The sequence below is a fragment of the Eublepharis macularius genome, chromosome 1, assembly GCF_028583425.1.
Source record: "Eublepharis macularius isolate TG4126 chromosome 1, MPM_Emac_v1.0, whole genome shotgun sequence".
NCBI classification, from domain to species: Eukaryota; Metazoa; Chordata; class Lepidosauria; order Squamata; family Eublepharidae; genus Eublepharis; species Eublepharis macularius.
This window is the reverse complement of record NC_072790.1, coordinates 204245518-204263510: the sequence shown is the minus strand read 5'-3', so window position 1 is coordinate 204263510 and position 17993 is coordinate 204245518. Positions and strand designations below refer to the sequence as shown.

The following is a 17993-nucleotide window of genomic DNA, read 5'->3' as shown; positions in this document are numbered from 1 at the left end:
TGAGGCATGCTTTGAGTTCTGCTGCACGCACAGGATCTTTCTTTTTAAATGAAGTTAAGATTTGAGAATTTTTGTCATCTAATAGGAAAAAATCTAGTAGTTATTGCAAGATTACTTGATATTATGAGTTGGCATTACTGTGAACATGTTCATAAAACATTGCTCTACAGCACAAATTAAACTTTCTAATCATATATTCTTGCACAAATAATTATTTAAAGACCAGCAAATCAGAGGACAAAGCACCCCTAGTAGAAAGGTACAAAATAAATGGAAGATGAAGAAAGAAACGCTCCATAAGGATATAAAGGTCTATCCAGGACAGTCCAGCATTTTGTTTCCATCATCGGTCAGGCAAATTCAATTTGTCTGACCAGCGTTGGAAACAAAGTGCTGGACTGCGCTGGATAGACAGATCTAACAGGGCTCTTTTTTACATTCGTATGTTCAGGCCATGTGCATGTACTCAACCAAGTCACATCTGTTGCTCTAAACTGTTACTTGAAACCTTTTGTAATTTATTGCAGATCTGAAAATTAACAAGGAGTTCCAACTACAACAGAGTTAAATAAAGTCTTAAAAGCACTCTGACTGGGAAGATCCTAAAGATACTGTGATGTATAACCCGAAACTATTTCTGTTATGCTTTTTTGAAAATAAGATTGATGCTTTAAGACATGTTATGATGATTTTTATGTATTACATATCTATTTATTTGCTAATACTTCAGTATTCTAAACAGCCATCTCTCTTCTACCTAGGAGTTAGAAATGTGCTCTGCAGTTACTAGTCTGGCCAAATTTGCCATATTACCTGACGTAATGTTCATTTAATTTTTTAAATTACTTCTATTTCTTATTTGATGGAGGTTGCAGTTTGTTATTAATATGTGCGATGGGTCACATTTAACTGTGAGACAGCCTGTGAAAAACGTTACAAAGGATTTTGGCTGTGTGGATGAAGTCGTGCATGTTTTGTATATCTGCATATCTGCCTTCACTTCATAGAGGGTGGCTGTTACAGGACATGTTGAAGGTGCAGAAAAGGATTCTGTAGGGACACTTCTAGGCTAATTGAAAATCTCTTCAGATTTCTCTTGCCCTCCTCTTGCCTTGTAGAACTACTCCCTGTTTCCTCTGTAGACAAGTGTCTCTGCCTAAGGAGCACTCTATATAGTACTTTATATTGGCCTTGCTCAGTGTAAAAAGATACCAATACTTCACTGTGAAAAAATATAGATCAGAGGTGGGCTGACTTCAGTCTATTTAAAAAAAAAAAATTCTTGTGAACGACCACTGTTGATCACTGTTCTAAACAAGAATGCATGCTTTGGGGCCCTTAACAATTAAGGCATAGCTAATCTGTGTGGTCCTGAATATGCACTTGTGTTTAAGAACACAAGCCCCTTGCCAGATCAAGCCAAAGTTCACTTAATCCAGCACTCTTTATAAAAACCAGGAGGTCCACTAGAAAATAATCAGTGGTCTATCAGTGAACTTCAGTAAAATATCTGGAACTGATTAAAGACTGGCTGAAAATGACCGAGCAATTTCTGACTGCTTCTAAAGGTAGATAAGTTAGTGGCTCAGAGCTGGTGATATGTTCAAAGATTGGTGGGAAAAAGATATTGTGGAATGCAGTAAGAAGTTCTTCTCTGTGAACCCCATTAAAATTAATGGGAGTGATACTAAAGCAATATCATGTTGGCTTTATTTACTGATCTCATGAGAGATTGGCATTCTTAAGTCTGTCATGTCACATTTTCAAGATTTGGGAGAGGGAATTTTAGAAGACTAGATGACTAAAAGAAAACTGAGATTTTTAGGGGTGTGCCTAAGAGACAAAGATCTATATGCGATGGGTGTTTAACATCTTTGTCCTGCATGATTAGCCACATTAAAAAACTTTTGTGTAATAATAATGAAATACAACATGTTAAGTATTATTCGAAATGGGTTCAAGTTATATATCTCTGCTTTGCATAACTAAATTACTTGACGCTCCTGATCTTTTTGATCTCACAGTACCACAGAAAGTCCTTTATGAAAGCCTCAGATTGATTTCACTATTAACCACATGAAACAATATATTAATTTCTTGACTTGCAAAACCTGTCATTTGAAGTCAGTGTAAGTTTTTATGTGCACAGTCCCATAGGTCCCATTACAAGTTTATATGTTTTGATAGTTAGTTGCACAGTTCTGCTTTTGAGTGCGTATGTGAAACTAACATATTGTTCGGGTTTGAACAAAGCTTGCACAGGTGGTGCCTTGAGAGAAGAGAGAATCTGTTCATGGGGATCTTTAGTATACTGAGATATCCATGTACTATCCAAAAAAATTTCACTTGCTGGAATTCCCTGATATAGAATTTAATTGGGAAGAAAAGAGTATTTCTTGCACCAGTCTATAAACATCATCGGTTATCCCCAGTCCTGACAATTGTGTACTTCTACAAAAGAACAGGAGTTGCTTTGCATGATATGAAATTTCCTACATGGATTGAGGCTTCCAGTTATGTATGCAAAACATAAAATATCAATATGTATAAGTCAACACATGTCAAATTCCATGGGACATTAACATGAGATTTCAGTGTAGAAAATTGCTCTCTGTGACATGGCCTATGAAATAGCATAGCACACTCTTTGGTGCAAAGCGCAAACGCCCAACTTACCGGGCGTGTAGTTTGCGGCCGCGGGGGGGGAAGAGGAGGGCCGGCACGGCCGCGGCTCTGCTGGCCGGCCCAGCATGCCTCGGGCCGGCCGGCAGCCAATGGCTTCAAACGGCGGGCGGTCAATCCGGGGCCGCCCGGCTTGCTGCGGGGGGCGGGGCCTCTGCCGGACCTGGGAAGAGCAGTTTTCCCTCAGGTCCGGCAGGCCGGCATAAATTCCGGCCCCCGCCCCTGTCATTCCGGCCCGGCAGCGACATCCCACCAGCCGCACCCTGTTTGTTATGGTTTGCTACTGTTGGTTTATTAAAGGTTGGCGGGGGTCATGGGATCGGATCTCTTTGCGGGGATCAGGGCTCGCCCTGGTCCCCGGGAAGGGGATCCCCTTACAGGATCTTGGGAGTGAGGACGGAGGTGCATGCCCAGCTCGGGGGCTGTCAGGGCGGACTCACTCCCAGGTGGCAGGGGGGATCATGCAGGGGTGTACACCCAGATGATCTCCCCGCTGAATGCCACTCCTGGAGGCTCCCCCTCAGCAAGGGCCTGAGGGGGGAGGGGTCATCGGCTGGCAGGCGGGTCAGCCGATGCTTTTGTGGGATCCGATCCTCATGACTGCCAATGCTCCTGTTTGCTTTATGTTTGCTGTTCTTGTCAATAAAATTTGGCCAGTTTCCTCCACGTGCCTCGTCCGGGGTATTTCTTCCCGCGCCGCTACCCTCCTCGAAACCCTTAGCAATAGGCCGCAAAACACAGTGTTTCCTTGACCTAATTAGTAAGAATTTGGTCAGAATTTAGACAGAAACCTCTTGGTTAATCCTAAATAGATTATGGAGGAAATAGGGGGAAGCTAGTCTCAAACTGTCCTTTATTTGTCAAGCTTGTAAGGCACCATCTATGTGTGAGGATGATCCCATTGGCAGAAGAAGTGTTGTTCTTGGCTTGGTTGCTGTATGATATGGTTCTACATAGTCTTCTGGAGGGAAGCACTAATGGGTAGTTTGAAGTCCCTTTTTACCACATTTGTGGCTATGTAGTGCTTGCCAGCTCTGCCATTTGACTTTTCTGCCTTGGGGACAATCTTTTGGCTGGTACTAATATGGTGTATGTAAGTTGAATGCTGCATTTGATGTCAGGGTTTACTGAAGTGACATTTGTGGTCTTTCTCCTTTCTGCTTTTTCTGAGATTAGCTTTATCCTGCCATTGAGAGAAATGGGTCTGTTGAGTCTGTTGAGTAGGCATGGGTTTGGAGTGGATGTGTTTTTAATTCTTAATTGACATGAGTGTGATCTTTGTGCTAGATCGTTGTATCTTCACCTTGTCTCCTCTCACTACAAAACTGTATAGGGATGTCTAGTGTTGTGATCCTCCAACCCTTGCATATTTCTGGAGAGCTGCTTTCTTGGGTATGCCTTGTGATGATGTAGCATGATCAAATTTTGAGTAAGTAGGAAAAGAAAATTCTTCAGCTTTACAAAACACTATCTTGGAGAGTGCTTTGTGAGATATACCATCTTATGGTCAATTATGTTGGTTGGTTCCCCACTCCTGTTCTTGTGATAATCAGGAATAGAGCAAGTCAAGTAGCGAAAGGACTTTGCTGAATGAAATTCAGCAGCTAAGCAAGTGACTAAAATTGGGCCTGATACAAACTCTGTTTTGAAAACTGATAGGGCCTTTCACTACTATAATGTGAAAACAATACATTTGTAAGCCAAGCAAATTCTAGTTTGGCTCTGAGATAAATTTTCCATCCAGATTGGAGCCAGGCACATTTGCTTAAAATTTTCACTGCTCAGCTAACTTTTGACTGTTGCAAGATTGGAAGCTGTATGTATTCCCCTGTGATTTCTTTGTGTTTTAATGCCAAGTTTGTGGAATACTCCGGGTAAGAAGTTCTGTCATGCTTGCTTACATTCTCAGCTCATGTTTGTTGAAGAGGAAAAAAGTTAGCTCAGCATCATAAGAATGGAAAAGCACTTAAAAGTAATCATCAGGTCCCCTGCAGTGGTAATATTGTGTAGATTGAAATGATGTCTGATAGGTGTTCATACAATTTCTTCAAATTTCCAGGAAAATGCTGCCATTTATAAGTCGAAAGTTCTTCATTGCACTCTCCCCAACTGTGTAGTGCCAGCTGCACATTGGCTTATATTTACACCAATACTTCATTCTTAAAATTGATAATGAATTCTTCTGTAGAATCTATTCTATTTGTAAACTCATAGGGTTGCTAAGTCTGGCCTGTCAACCGGCAGAAGACTGGGAGGAATGGAGGGGCAGTTTTCAGCAATGTTGTGATGGGAGTTCTGGGGAAACTCCAGAAGTGACATCACGCCGCTCTAGGAATCACTGAGAACTCTATGGTAAAAATTTATCTTAAAATTGTCGTTGCTTGCAGTTCCTAGAGAGGACTATAATTGCTTCCAGGAACAACTCAGAAATGATGTCACGATGTCACCAACAGCATTTAATTTTTTTTCCCTACTAGCCACTGGAGTGCTGGTGGGCAAGGCCAGATAGGGGTAGGAGATCTCCTCCCCCCAGCCAGGTTTACCAGGTCCCCCTACTTTCAGACTGGGGTACTGGGGTATGCCAGGCAGGGAGGTGCCAGTTCTTCTCACCTGCACACATGCAAAGTGCACATACAGTCTGCCGGGCTTCTGATGACGTTGCTTCCAGTTCAGATCAGAAAAAGGGTCTCAGCCAGACTGATTCTTTAGGACTCGGCCCAAAATACAGCATTTTCTCTATACTTGGGGATGATTCCTAAAGACTCGGTCCCAGTGAGACCCCGTTGCTTCTGGTTTGAACCAGAAGTGACTTCATTGGAAGCCCTGAGAAGTACATGCATGCCATTTTGCTACATGTGTGCAGTTTCTGGCCAGCCTCCCCACACCTCCCCCACCCCCCACCAGCTAGGTGAGCAACGGCAGGGATGGCAGTTGGGCGCAGGGATCCCCCATCCCCAGTGGGTGGCTGGCAACTCTGTTCAATTTTGCTGGAGTAAGAATTATTTTTGTTCAACAATAGCTATAAGCAAGCTATAATTCCATTACTAAGAGATCCTTCTCTGACACCTAATCTTGTGGCCATCCCAGCAGGTAGAAGTTGGTTGGAACTAAATTAGTTGTGACAGGTGCAGGCACATTTTTTTTGTTTAATTGTTTCCTTTCTTAATATAGAAAGTGGGTGGAGAGTTAATTTTTATAAGAGAGACACATGGATGAGGGAAGCTGAACTCTGCCCCTTCCCATGCCTGCCATGTCCATGCTTCATCACTTCTGATAGTATGGAGCTGAATACCAAAGGGACAATCATATTTAAATTCAAGCAGCATGCTGCTACTTTGCCTCTGGAGTAAACACACTTACGTAGACATAGCAATATACTGCTTGAAGCAGTGCATCGTTGTACATTCTTAATAATAGATTAACTTGAGAAGGAGCAACAGCAAACCACTTAAGAGTCATGTTACTACATCTTAGAAATACTGTGGGAACGATGTGAGATACTGTGAGAAAATGAGTACCAGTCTTTTGTGGTACTAACTTTTCAACTGGGAAACCTGGCAGTGAAAACTAAGCAGCGTTAAGTAGCAGAATGAAGTATAGCTGTTCATTTAACAGTTTATTCATGGATCTACTAGGCTGAAACACACATTCACATATAACAGAAGGAGCAGACCTATTTAAAGGGTACAACTATTTGGGTGTACTTATAAACATTATGTGCCCTGACCTGGATAGCCTAGGTGAGCCTGATCTCATTAGATCTCAGAAGCTAAGCAGGGTCAGCCTAGGTTAGTAATTGGATGGGAGACCTCTAACTAAGACCAGGGTTGCAGAGGGAGGCAATAGCAAACCACCTGTGTTAGTGTCTTGCCATGAAAACCCCACCAGAGGTTGCCATATGTCAGCTATGACTTGAGGGCCCTCTCCACCACCATAAACATCATAAAAACCAAAGGTTGAATAATGTAGGTGGAACTTTCACAATAATTAAGATTTGTTGAGACTTTGTCTTGCATTGTTTTGATACCACTGAACCATCAGTGGAAACCTCTCTTTATTGAAGTGCTGTAATTCTGATAAAGTGGTGCAGAGTGGTAAGCTGCAGTACTGCAGCCCAAGTTCTGCTCATGACCTGAGTTCGGTCCTGGCTGAAGCCAGGTTCAGGTAACCGGCTCAAGGTTGATTCAGCCTTCTATCCTTCCGAGATCGGTCAAACGAGTACCTGGTTTCTTGGGGATAAAGTGTAGATGACTGGGGAAGGCAATGGCAAACCACCCTGTAACAAAGTCTGCCAAGAAAACGTCGTGATGCGATGTCCCCTCATGGGTCAGTAATGACTTGGTGCTTGCACAGGGGACTACCTTTACCCTAATTCTGATAAAATCAAGAGAGGTTCTTTTTCAGGTACTTGGCCCTCACTGACAAAACTTCTCTGTAAAGCAACAGTCCTAACCTTGGCAGTCAGAACTTCGTCTTCTAAGGAGATAGATCCAGAGGAGTTAGCCGTGTTTGCGTGTAGTTGCAAAGTAGTAAAATGTCCAGTAGCACTTTTAAGACTAACCAACTTTATTGAAGCATAAGCTTTTGAGAACCACCCCTCTCTTTGTCAGATACATCTAATGAAGTGAGCTGTGGTTCTTGAAAGCATAAGCGTCAATAAAGTTGGTCAGTCTTAAAGGTGCTGCTGGACTTTTTACTATCTTCTAAGGAGCTTATCCATTTACTATTATTTTCATTCACTTGAGGCCTGTCTCAGTCTAAAGGTTTGTAAGACACTCTTTTTCGTCCATTATTTCTACTGCTTAGATACTACTTAATTATTAATTGATCAAACTCCATTTTTATGCTGAATTTATGCCAGTGCTGTTGGTAGAGTTTACAATTAAAATACTTAAGCAAAAAATGAAGGATAAAACAATGAAATACTGTTTTCTTAAGTAGTCTCTTCAAGATGTGCTGCATGGCTCTGGATGTTAGGAGAGGATGTGAGAAACCAGATTCAGATCTCTGTCTGGCTATGAAACTTACTAGGTGTCTCATCTTAACCTGCCTACCTGTGTTGTTAATAATCAGATACAGTAAAGACAAGACACAAATATGACTAATACATAAAGGTTTTGTATTTGGGTCAGATTAGGTGTTACCGTAAACACATCTGCAACTAAAAAATGGCAGAGAGGTGTTTAGCTCCTCCTCCGTCCCACCCCATTTCCATGACTTTTGCTGTTGTTGGATGCATCAGCTGTCAAGGGAATATCATTTTCATGTCAACCTTTTCATCATAACTTCTTTTTTGGAGATCATCTTCTAGTGTTTTCATTTATTTCTTTTCAGTGTTTATGAGGCTAAATATTGCGGGTTTTAGTGAGCTTCTTTTGAAAAGCTGATCTTGTGCAGTTGTGCAGTCTTGGTTGGTTTGGAAAGCAAGAGTTTACTTTGCCTTTCGGCAAGTGAGGAACATATGAAAACCCAGGAGATCTCGAGTTGCTGCTACTCGCAGGACAAAATTATAACCTTAAAGAGAATGCCAGATTCACTGATGTTATGCTAGAAAGCTTAAATCTAAGAATTAGATTTAATAAGCAAAGAATTAGGAGTTCATCATAAAACATTTCAGGTTCCTTGATGGTTTATTCAGTGAAAAAAAATCTATGTATCTTTTATTATGATTTGTCACTATTACAGTACAATCCTAAACAGAGTCACTCCAGTCAAAGCCCATTGAAACCAGTGGGCTTAGACTGGACACTCTGTTTAGGATTGTACTGTTACTTGTTTAATTTGGACAGAAAAATATAGAAGGCCTACAGTAGGAGATAGGAATGGGAAGGGAGAGATGCTTTTAGGAAACTTATTGTTCTTTATGTTGCTTTGTTACAGCTTCCAGGCGGCAGTCACAGTCAATGCCTGAAGATACACGGACAGAAATATTGATCGCACAGGAATTACGGCGCATTGGAGATGAATTTAATGCTTCCTACAGTCCAAGAAGAGTAAGTTTAAATATTTTTAATTTTCCCTTTTTGTCTGCAATCCAGCTGTGTGGCCTTTACCTAAACAAGGGGCTTTTCCTTTTTGGATTTTGAAGGCACAAGCAACCACAGTAAAAGTCTCTTAGCCTTTTTTAAAGGCTCAGAGCTTACCTGAGTGTGCTCACTTTCAAGAAAGCAACCTTTCCCACTCACTTAAATTGCTCATTCTGTCTATAGCATTGGAACAAACACAGGCAAGGTTACAGATAGATTACTATGTCACAGAGTTAAAGGAAGAAATATATGAGAGAGTGCATTCCGGATATATTCTGCGGGAAATACGTTGTGTTAATCTCTATGATACATCATCACTAAGGCCTGATTTATGCATTTTTTTTGAGCCCTGGAGAAAGTGCCTATCAAGATCACGTGTGTTAAGGCCACTGATTGTTGGCATACTGAATGCTGTATGCACGTGAGCCAGTGCACACACAGTAAGAAGGAGAGGGACAGGTGAAATATATATATGCACAAGAACTTTCCTTGTTCCTGTGTCATAAAATTGGGCCTTAGGATGCATCCACACTGGTATTTTTTCCCCTGTGGCTATCTTGTTGTCATTATCAATTCCATTAGGAGATGGCAGAGTCCTCAGCCTGTTCTTGGGGTCAGTGGGGGGTGGGGAGGGCCATTTAGCCTGGGCCAAAAGTTCAAAGGAGGCCTCACATTTATACATTGGTTCTTTTTTTTGGCAGTTGATACGTTTTGCAGTTTCTTTTTATGTGCATCTTATGCCATCATTTTTTTGGCTATTAACAGCTGGAAGCCTCAAAATCTACAAGTGGTCCAGGCCTCTCTGGATCTCTGAGAGGGGCCTCTTGTTCTATGCTTTTTAGTTTCCACATATGTACCCTTCTTTCCCTCATTCAAAGGTTCATCCCTTAAATTTGAATTAGGCTTCCTGTCATTTATATTTTTATAGAGATTTATATTGATTTAAAATTTTTTTATCATTGTGGTTTTATTGTTGGGTTCTTTTGAATAGTTTTAAAATCTGTGCCTATTTATATTGCTATTTTGATGTACATCACCTTGAACACATTATGGAAAGATAATTTATAAACAACATTTATACGTTTTCCCCACCATGGTGAAACACTGTAAGTGTGCAAGTCAGAGATAGAGTCCTGTGCTGACTGTTCTATCGTTTTTGCTATGGGATGGCCTGTCTTGAGGGATGGCTCTGATTGGGTGCAGGGGAGATGATTTGGCTGCTGCTAGGGAGGGGTATGATTGGCTGTGGCTGTAGTTGGCATCTTGTGTGTGAGTGACGCCTTGCATAGGATCCCCCAATTGTCAGCTGGCTGTGGCACTGCAATGTTTGCCTGGCCTCTTTCCCTGTTCTCCTTGCTGGCCATCTGGTCGGCCAGTGCCCCAGTGTGCAGAATCGTCCCTGAGGGCTCCCCCAAGGCCTCAGAAATGGCTGTCTGGTGCTGGGGCCATGGCTCCTCTTGGTATAGCATGCTCAGAAAGTTACCTCTTATTGCAAGGGCAGACCTCCCTCTGCTCCTCCCTGGCTGTGGTTCTGAGCCCTCCTTCTCTACCCTTTTAGTACCAGCCCCGTCCAACTTCCCATGTCCGTCCCCGCAAGGTGAGGCCCAACACTTGGCCCTGCCTGGGCCCCAATCCTTCCCCACTTCATCCTGCCCCAGGCTAGAAGTGAGTGAGTGAGAAAGTGAGTGAGGCCTGGGCTCACCTGCATCAGCAGCATGGCCTGAGGGCCGGGCTCCAGCATACTGGCTGATGAAGTGGCATTGTGTCTGGCTGCCGCCGACCCTCTGGGGGAGACCAGGGTCTTTTCAGCATGCTGCTGGCCTGTTGTGGGTGGTCACTGGCGCCGCCAGGCTGGCGGCTGGGCCCCACTGTTTCATTGTGCTGCTAGCCATTGGGTCATCTCCCTTTGGGCCTTCGGCCCACTTGCTGCTGCTGTTGCTTCCGCTGCTGCCACTGCTTTGCTAGGGTCTTAGTTGGGTGCTGTTCTCTGGGACTGGGGAGTGCTGCAGGTAGTTTGGCTGGAGCTGGTTCAGGATACTGTGCTACTTTGAGGCTTAAGAGCAGGTCTATGCCTGGGGGGCGGGTTGTCAGCTGTTTTATTGACTCTGCTGCATTTCCTTTAACAGCAGCTCTACACTGAGAAGTTAAACAGGTAAAGCATTTCTTGGCGTGAAGATGAAAGGGAGGAGAAAGCTTGAGTGGTGTTTACGAGCTGTTGTTAAGCAGAAGAGCAGGGCCACTAGCAAAGCTGCCCAAAAGCTAGGCATGTAGGTAGTTAGCAAAAGTATGCTTGTTTTTACTCAGAGTGGAGGGCAACATCACATTTCACATAGGCACAAATGTCTGCAGTTTCCATGAAGCTGTCCCAGAAAGACAGTGACTTCAAATATGTGAATTCTCTGCCTTAGTGGTGCAACAGCCTGGGAATACATTATAATTTTGTGCAATTAGGGCAGAAAATTCTTCTGTTGGAAACCATTGCTTGGATTCAGAGAGCTACAAGAGGTATGCTGCTGAAAGAAGAGTCTTCACACCTCTCCACAATCCAACTAAAAAGCTGCTTCTGAGGTTCAGGGGACCCTTGGGATGATAGTATGGGGTGCAGCAGAGGGGCTGCCACTTGTGTGGAAATTCCAGGAAAAAACGCTCCCCCCACCATGAGACTGGCTGCGTCTTCTGTTCATGGAAGGGTACCTTTGACTCCATCCCCAAGTACTTCGTACTGTCTTGCGCTACTCTATAGAACCATAGGTTTAGCAGAGTGGTATCTTTTCATAAAGGTTACAGCCCCTCCTGCTCTGCTGGACATGTATAGGCATGCGCACACTGATTCTTTTGGTTTTACAAACATTGTGGTTACTTTTGCAGAAATGATAGCATCTTTTAAAAATTAAACTTTAGAATTTATTTTTCCCTTAAAAAACACAAGTGTACTGTAAAATGATCTCAGGGTTCCATAAACCTATCTCTTCCCCTTTACTATTCCCCTGGACTTGTGTTTTTGTGAAGTTGTTCTGTCTTAGACAGCACCTAACAGACTTAACAACTTTACCACAAGCTGATCATAGAAGGGGCAGTGACACACACACACCCCTCTGTCTCACTCGTGTGCTCTCTCTTTCTTGCGCACATGCATATACATATATACCCCCTCAGGTTCCCCTCCCTCCCAGCAGGCTTCTTCCTGAACTCAAAACCTGGCTGGGAGAAGGGGATGCATGAGGCAAGTGGTAGTTGGGGGGAGGGGTTAAACTCTTCTTTGCTGCTTCTCCCCCACAGATGTCCCCACATTATTTGCCTCATTTAAGTTAAATCCCAATTTTTTTTCCAGGCTGCAATTTTCAGCTTAAGAAATATTTCCTCAATACTGTTTTGCTTCCCGTTAGCTATTTGTTTTGGCTAAACCATACTGGCTGTTTAGTTTGTTTTATATTTAGCTCCTTCCCATTTTTCACGCCTTTATTTTGGACTGTGTGACATTTCTGCTCAGCTGGCAAAGCATCACACATCTGATTTGTCACACCAAAATAACGTGCAAGTGGGTTGTTCTGTAGTGAAATGTTGTGATGAGTCATTTGGTTTATGTATGAATTAGGTTTTAGAAAGCTTTTTGGTTTCATCATTCATATCTGGAAAGTTGAGTAGAAAGCACAGTGAAATGTTACTAGTATAACAATAGTAAATTCACAAGAGACTTCAGAAAGAGCAAGCCGCTGTCAAGGTCTGTTTTGTTTCCTATGCACCTGCTTCCCTGGATTGAACTCGCAGATTGTTTTGATTTGGGCATTTCTTCATTCTACTGTTGTGGCTGTCCAGAGCTTCTGTCCTTTTGTATGTCGTAAAGATGATTAATGCACAGAAATACAACCCATGGGAGACCATTTGCTTAAATAATATTAAAACTATTCTGGTGTTGAGTATGTTGTGTGTTTGGGAGCTCCAACCGTATCCATGCCTCAGTGCAAATTCTCTGTAGTCTGTGTCATATGAGATTCCCATCTCATCAACATAGGTGCATGGCATGGTTGCATGCCGACAGTGGCACCATTTTAACGTGTCAGAAACAGTGCTGTGATTTGGAGAGACACTGCACCAGAATCTCATGGTTAACCAGCCATGACATTTTACACGTGCGCATTACAAATGAGTCATGTGGTTAAAGCCACTGCTATTGAACGTTAGGAGTTCAGAGGACATCATGTATTTGCTGAGCACTTCCCACCACTACTATCCTCCCCTCATCCCCCTTCCTTTCTTGATCTCCCACCCCCCATCCTGTTTGTGCTGCGAAGTAGTTGTAGAAGTCTGGGGTTCTAACATTGGGGGAGGAGAGGGAAAAGAAGGAAGACAGCAAGAGAAATCACCTGAGCTTCCTCAGTGGGGGCTGAGAGAGGAAGAGTGGGACATTCCTCATGCCTCGTATCTCGTTGCAGGCTAACAAGCAATAGTGGAATTTTTTGTACCTCTTGAGAGGAGATCAAAGCATGCCCCCCCTTAGGGAGGTAGTAAAGGATAGCAGTGTGAAACCCCTGCAGCCCACCCTCTCAGCATCATGGACCAAAGAGAGAGAGCTGGGAAGTGCAAAACTGAGGGGGCCTGCCGGCCAAAGAAAGCAGGCACTGTGGCAGGGGTATATTGCCCTCTTAGCTCCTCAAAACAGAGTGTCTTATTTCTTTAGAAAATGTATATGCTCCCTCTGAATGCAGGTTACAAAGTAAAAACCACACAATAGGATCATTAAAATGACACAAGAAATTATGAATAATTAAAACAAGCCATAAAAACAGGGGACATAAAAACACCACAAAACATTCAAAAGCCTTAAATGATATTAATAAAATAGACCATAAAAGACAGCTTAAAAATGGGAAACCATCAGTTAAAAGCAGGGTAAAAGGAATTTTTTGGTCTGGTGCCTAATGTTCAGAAAGGTGAGCATCAAGGGGAACTGGGCTTGTGAGGAGGATTTTAATAGGCAGAACAGACAGTATAGGAGAAGCAGTCCTTAAAGGACCCTTACCCCCAAGCCATTTAGGGCTTTAAGTGTAAAAACCATCTAACCTGGGTGTGATTAGTGCATGGATCACCTTGACCAGGTCATGCTTTTTGAGGTACAACTGGCATATCAGCCAAAGCTGATAAGAGGCACCGTGTACTGTCAAGATCTGATCAACCAGATAGAACAGCACAGCACTCCCAAGCTATGAACCTGCTCCTTCAAGAGGAGATGCCAACGTTGTGCTGGGCCCTAAAAATATGTTATTAAATATTTTACCAAGTAATAAAAGATCACAGCAAACTTTTTAAATATATGTTAACAGTAGTAAGAGTAGTATATCCAACAAAATAGAAGGCAGAATCTTATCCACATATGACTGATTGGATGAATAAATTTATGAATAGGCATCAATGGCAAAATTAACATCTTATATACATAATAGACCAAACCAAGAATTTCAGAAAAATATGGAAAGCTTTTTTTGAATATGTAACTGTAAACTAAGGAGGATTAAGTATAATTAATATTAAAATAGTTAAATTAGTAAGCTAATATGCTGAACATCATAAAGTTGAATATAATTTTGAATATAAAACATAAAATGTTGAATGTAAAGTATTTTAAGTATGTATGGGGATGGAGAGGAGAAATATTATGTAGTTTCTATTTTGTTTTTATTTCTTAAGTATTGTCCACCGTTCATTATTTAAATAAAAAATACATAACTGAAAAAATGTAAGCCTCTTCAGGACAGACTGTCTCCTCAGTCCTCAAGCAGCTTTATCATTTGCCTGACATAACGCTTGTTTGTGTGTGAGTTATTTGCTGTTAAGTCGCCTCTGACCTGTGGCGACCCTATAAAGAGAGGACCCAGGTATAGGTAGGAGCCCAGCACAAAACCCAAGTACAGGTTTTTTTTAACTGCTGTTAAATTGAACAGCTCAGCACAACCCTAGCTTTGATGATGCAGGACAGACTGGAAGCAGAAGACTATATATTGTCTCTCCGTCTACATCCCATAGACTCTCAGGTGGAGCTTGCAGTTGGTTAGGTGGTCTGTGTGGAAGTTATTGAGACATGGCTCCTTAAGGTATCTTCTGAATCTAAAACAGTTGTACCTGTTTAATATTAGTTCTCTTGCATTTTGCCTCAGATAAGTCTGTTAAAAACGTTATGCCTTGTAATATGGATTTGAGTCCAGTGGCATCAGGAAGATTTTCAGGGTATAAGCTTTCGAGAGTAATCTGGAGAAGGGAGTTTTGACTCTTGAAAGCTTATACCCTGAAAATCTTGCTGGTCTCTAAGGTGCCACTGGACTCAGATCCTGCTGTTCTACTGCAGACCAACATGGCTACTCATCTGAAACTTTTCATCACATGGATGACACGGTGTATGCTCTTTGATCTCCCTATGGATGTCAAATTTGCATGATGCACCACTTCCAAAAAAAGAGGAAGATCATAGGAGTTGATATCTCGGCAAACTAATGTTTGTGTCACATTTGGCATTATCTGTTGGGGATGGGGAAAGGAATCCATACTGCTATTTCTGGGAAGACTGGATTCCCCTGTAAACTCCTGAACTAACAATGCAATCTTGGACACGGTTACACGCTTCTAAGCCCACTGGCTGCAGTGGACGTAGAAGAATGTAACTGTTTAGAATTGCACTGTTAATCTTAGATTATTCTTTTGGAATAAAAAATGTTCTCTTTTCCTTTTTTATTCCTCTGCAACAGTTTTTGGTGGCCTCTCACTAAAATCTGCCAGATGTGAAGAACAAATTATGAATTAATGGGGGAAATTTTTTTTTACCCTCTTGGCCCTATTTAGTCTTTTTGCTCCCTTTGATCTTGCTTTTAGGTTTGTTTTGAATAGCAATGCAGCCCCCTCCCTTTTAAAATCAAAACTTGGAATAAAACTTACTGTTTTTAAAGTAGAACTTACGAAAGGCTAATTTCGGAACAATCCCATACATCTAAGATAAAAATCACAGGCTGTTGTTAGAGTGCCTGTACAGGAACTGCAAGCATGAAAACTGATTTCCTCCCAACTTGTTATGTAAAGATGGAGGGGAAGTGTCCTGGTCTTATCGCAGTCTCTGGTGAATTGAGGCAAGGGCTTTGGCTAGACAAATTCTACAGCAGCTGCTGCTGTAGCTACCTTCTGTCTCTGGAAGTGTCAGTTGTACTCTCTACATGGATAAACCATTGCTTTACTTAGAAGCTAAAGTGGAGATCTTGTGGCATATAACTGTTTGCCCCTAGGTGAGTTGCACCATCTCCTGCAGGCTCTTTCCAATTGAAGTGAGGACCAGTGGTAGTCGGTGTAAATCATCTTTTCTCGGTGGGACAGGGATTTCAGCAGTAGTCACTATACTAACATTATACAGTCTGCCTCTCCTGCCTTTTAAAGCTCCCTGTTACCTGTACCTATAAGATGTATACATGTAAAATATTGTAAAATTATAACCTGAAAACATAAATGAGTGAGATAGGTAGTCATCCTAAGTGGGAGTGGAAAAATGAACATAACTGTCATGTTTGTCCCATCTTGTTAGATTTCCAGTTTCTTACACAGCATATGAACATTACCTCTAAACCCAAGTGTAGCCAGTATGTTGAAATGTTCATGCCATGCTTTGCATTGGTTAGCTGCCTCCTGTGTGCAACTCCTGCGTGCATCATTTATCTAAAAGTGAAGAGTGGCTCCATGGTGTGGATTAAAAAATCTGCAAGGGGGTAATCCACCCAAGGTTTAGAGCTATGTAGTTCTGCAAACCTAGAATAACACCTGGTTTGCACAAAAATATTTTAAAAACTGGAACAAAAATAATTGGGCATTAAGGCCCCCCTTCCAGTAGCTTGCAATGTCAACAGTTGCACATATGGTGCAAAAATCTCCAGCTGCCATGCAAAAAAGTTTTTAAAAAATTGGCTGAGGGGATGGTTGAAAACCAGCTGATTGTGCAGGTTTGGCCAGGTGGACGAGGGGGGAGGTGGTGGAGCCAGCAGCAAGACGATGGGATTTCCTTCCCTTGTGGGTCTTCCTTTTCTGTTTGGGGCGAGGGTGTATAAAGTGCTTGTATGTACACACACATATATGTACATACACACACACCCCAAATGAACCAATGAGTGTTTACACAGGTGGAGTCACTTGAGAATATTATAGAGGTTCAGTAGTTCATTAGCTTTGGCACAGATTTCCTATAGCTTTATTTAGGTTCTTAACACAAATTACACCAAATCACTGGTTTCTCAGATAAATTATAGCTACCAGATTTCATCTTTTGGGAATCTCTAACATTTGTGAGAGTCAACAATTTAGACAATGATACAATTATACTCTGAGAATACCATCCTGTTTTTGGCTTCTCCTATTTTTTCCCTCTGTCTGCAATACCAGATCTCATAAATTATATGCCATTTGTTTGTTATAGTAAACCTCATGTTAAACTCAGCAACAGTGAATTCAGCAGTGTAGAACAAGATTAAATATAACGCCAGCTGCTCTAGGCCCAGTGTTAAAATGCCTAACCATTCTTCAAAAAAGTATTTCTTTGAGTTACCAGCAGGTGTAGTTAGTTGCTGTGGGTGGTAGGAGCCTTTCCTTCTAGCATAGGTCTGGATTGAGCCAGAAGAGATACACAGAGACTAGGGGTGTACACTCCCAAAAGATTCCTGCTTCGGGTTTATCTGAAGCGAGAAAAAAGCCCAGAACTACCAGAATCCTGAAGCAGCGAGCTGCTTCGGGATTCTGGTATTTAGCTCACTTCAGTATGCTCCATAAAGATTCAGAGCATACTGAAGTGAGGGGGAGCAAACCCCCCACCTCTACCACCACCCCTGGGGCAAACCCACCCTCCCCACTTCCCTGGCCGGCAGGGGGAGGGGAGGCCGATCAACTAGCCAGCAGGGAAGGCCAGAGCCAGCTCATCCGCCACCTGCACCGGCTCCTCCTCCGCCGTAGCAGCCAGCTGGGTGGCAGGGAAGGCCGGAGCCAGCTCCTCCGCCACCCATGCCGGCTCCTCTACTGCCGTAGCGGCCACCTGGGTGGTGCGGAAGGCTGGAGCTGGCTCCTCTGGGGCCCACACTGCTGCCGCCGCCACCGCCAGCTGGGCAGCGGAGAAGGCCTGGATCAGCTGCTTGGCAGGGATCTTCCTGCCAAACAGCTGCTCTGTGGGTTTAAATGCCTCTTTCTGTGCTGCTTTGCAGCAGCACAGAAAGGGGCTTTTAAACCCCCGCTGGCTGGATCAGCTACTTGGCAGGGATCTCCCTGCCAAAC

The 17993-nt window shown here is 42.7% G+C and overlaps 1 protein-coding gene across 3 annotated transcripts in view; it reads left to right on the top strand.

Annotated features, from left to right (window-relative positions):
- Window positions 1–17993, top strand: part of BCL2L11 (BCL2 like 11) — a 36295-nt gene that overhangs the window by 9755 nt on the left and 8547 nt on the right. For all 3 annotated transcript variants that reach the window (XR_008597406.1, XM_054984715.1, XM_054984701.1), the window contains exon 3: window positions 8563–8675. Coding sequence is in view for 2 of the 3 variants with exons in the window: in XM_054984715.1 (XP_054840690.1) it covers window positions 8563–8675 (113 nt within the window). In the remaining variant the exon portion in view is untranslated. The remainder of the gene's footprint in view (window positions 1–8562; window positions 8676–17993) is intronic.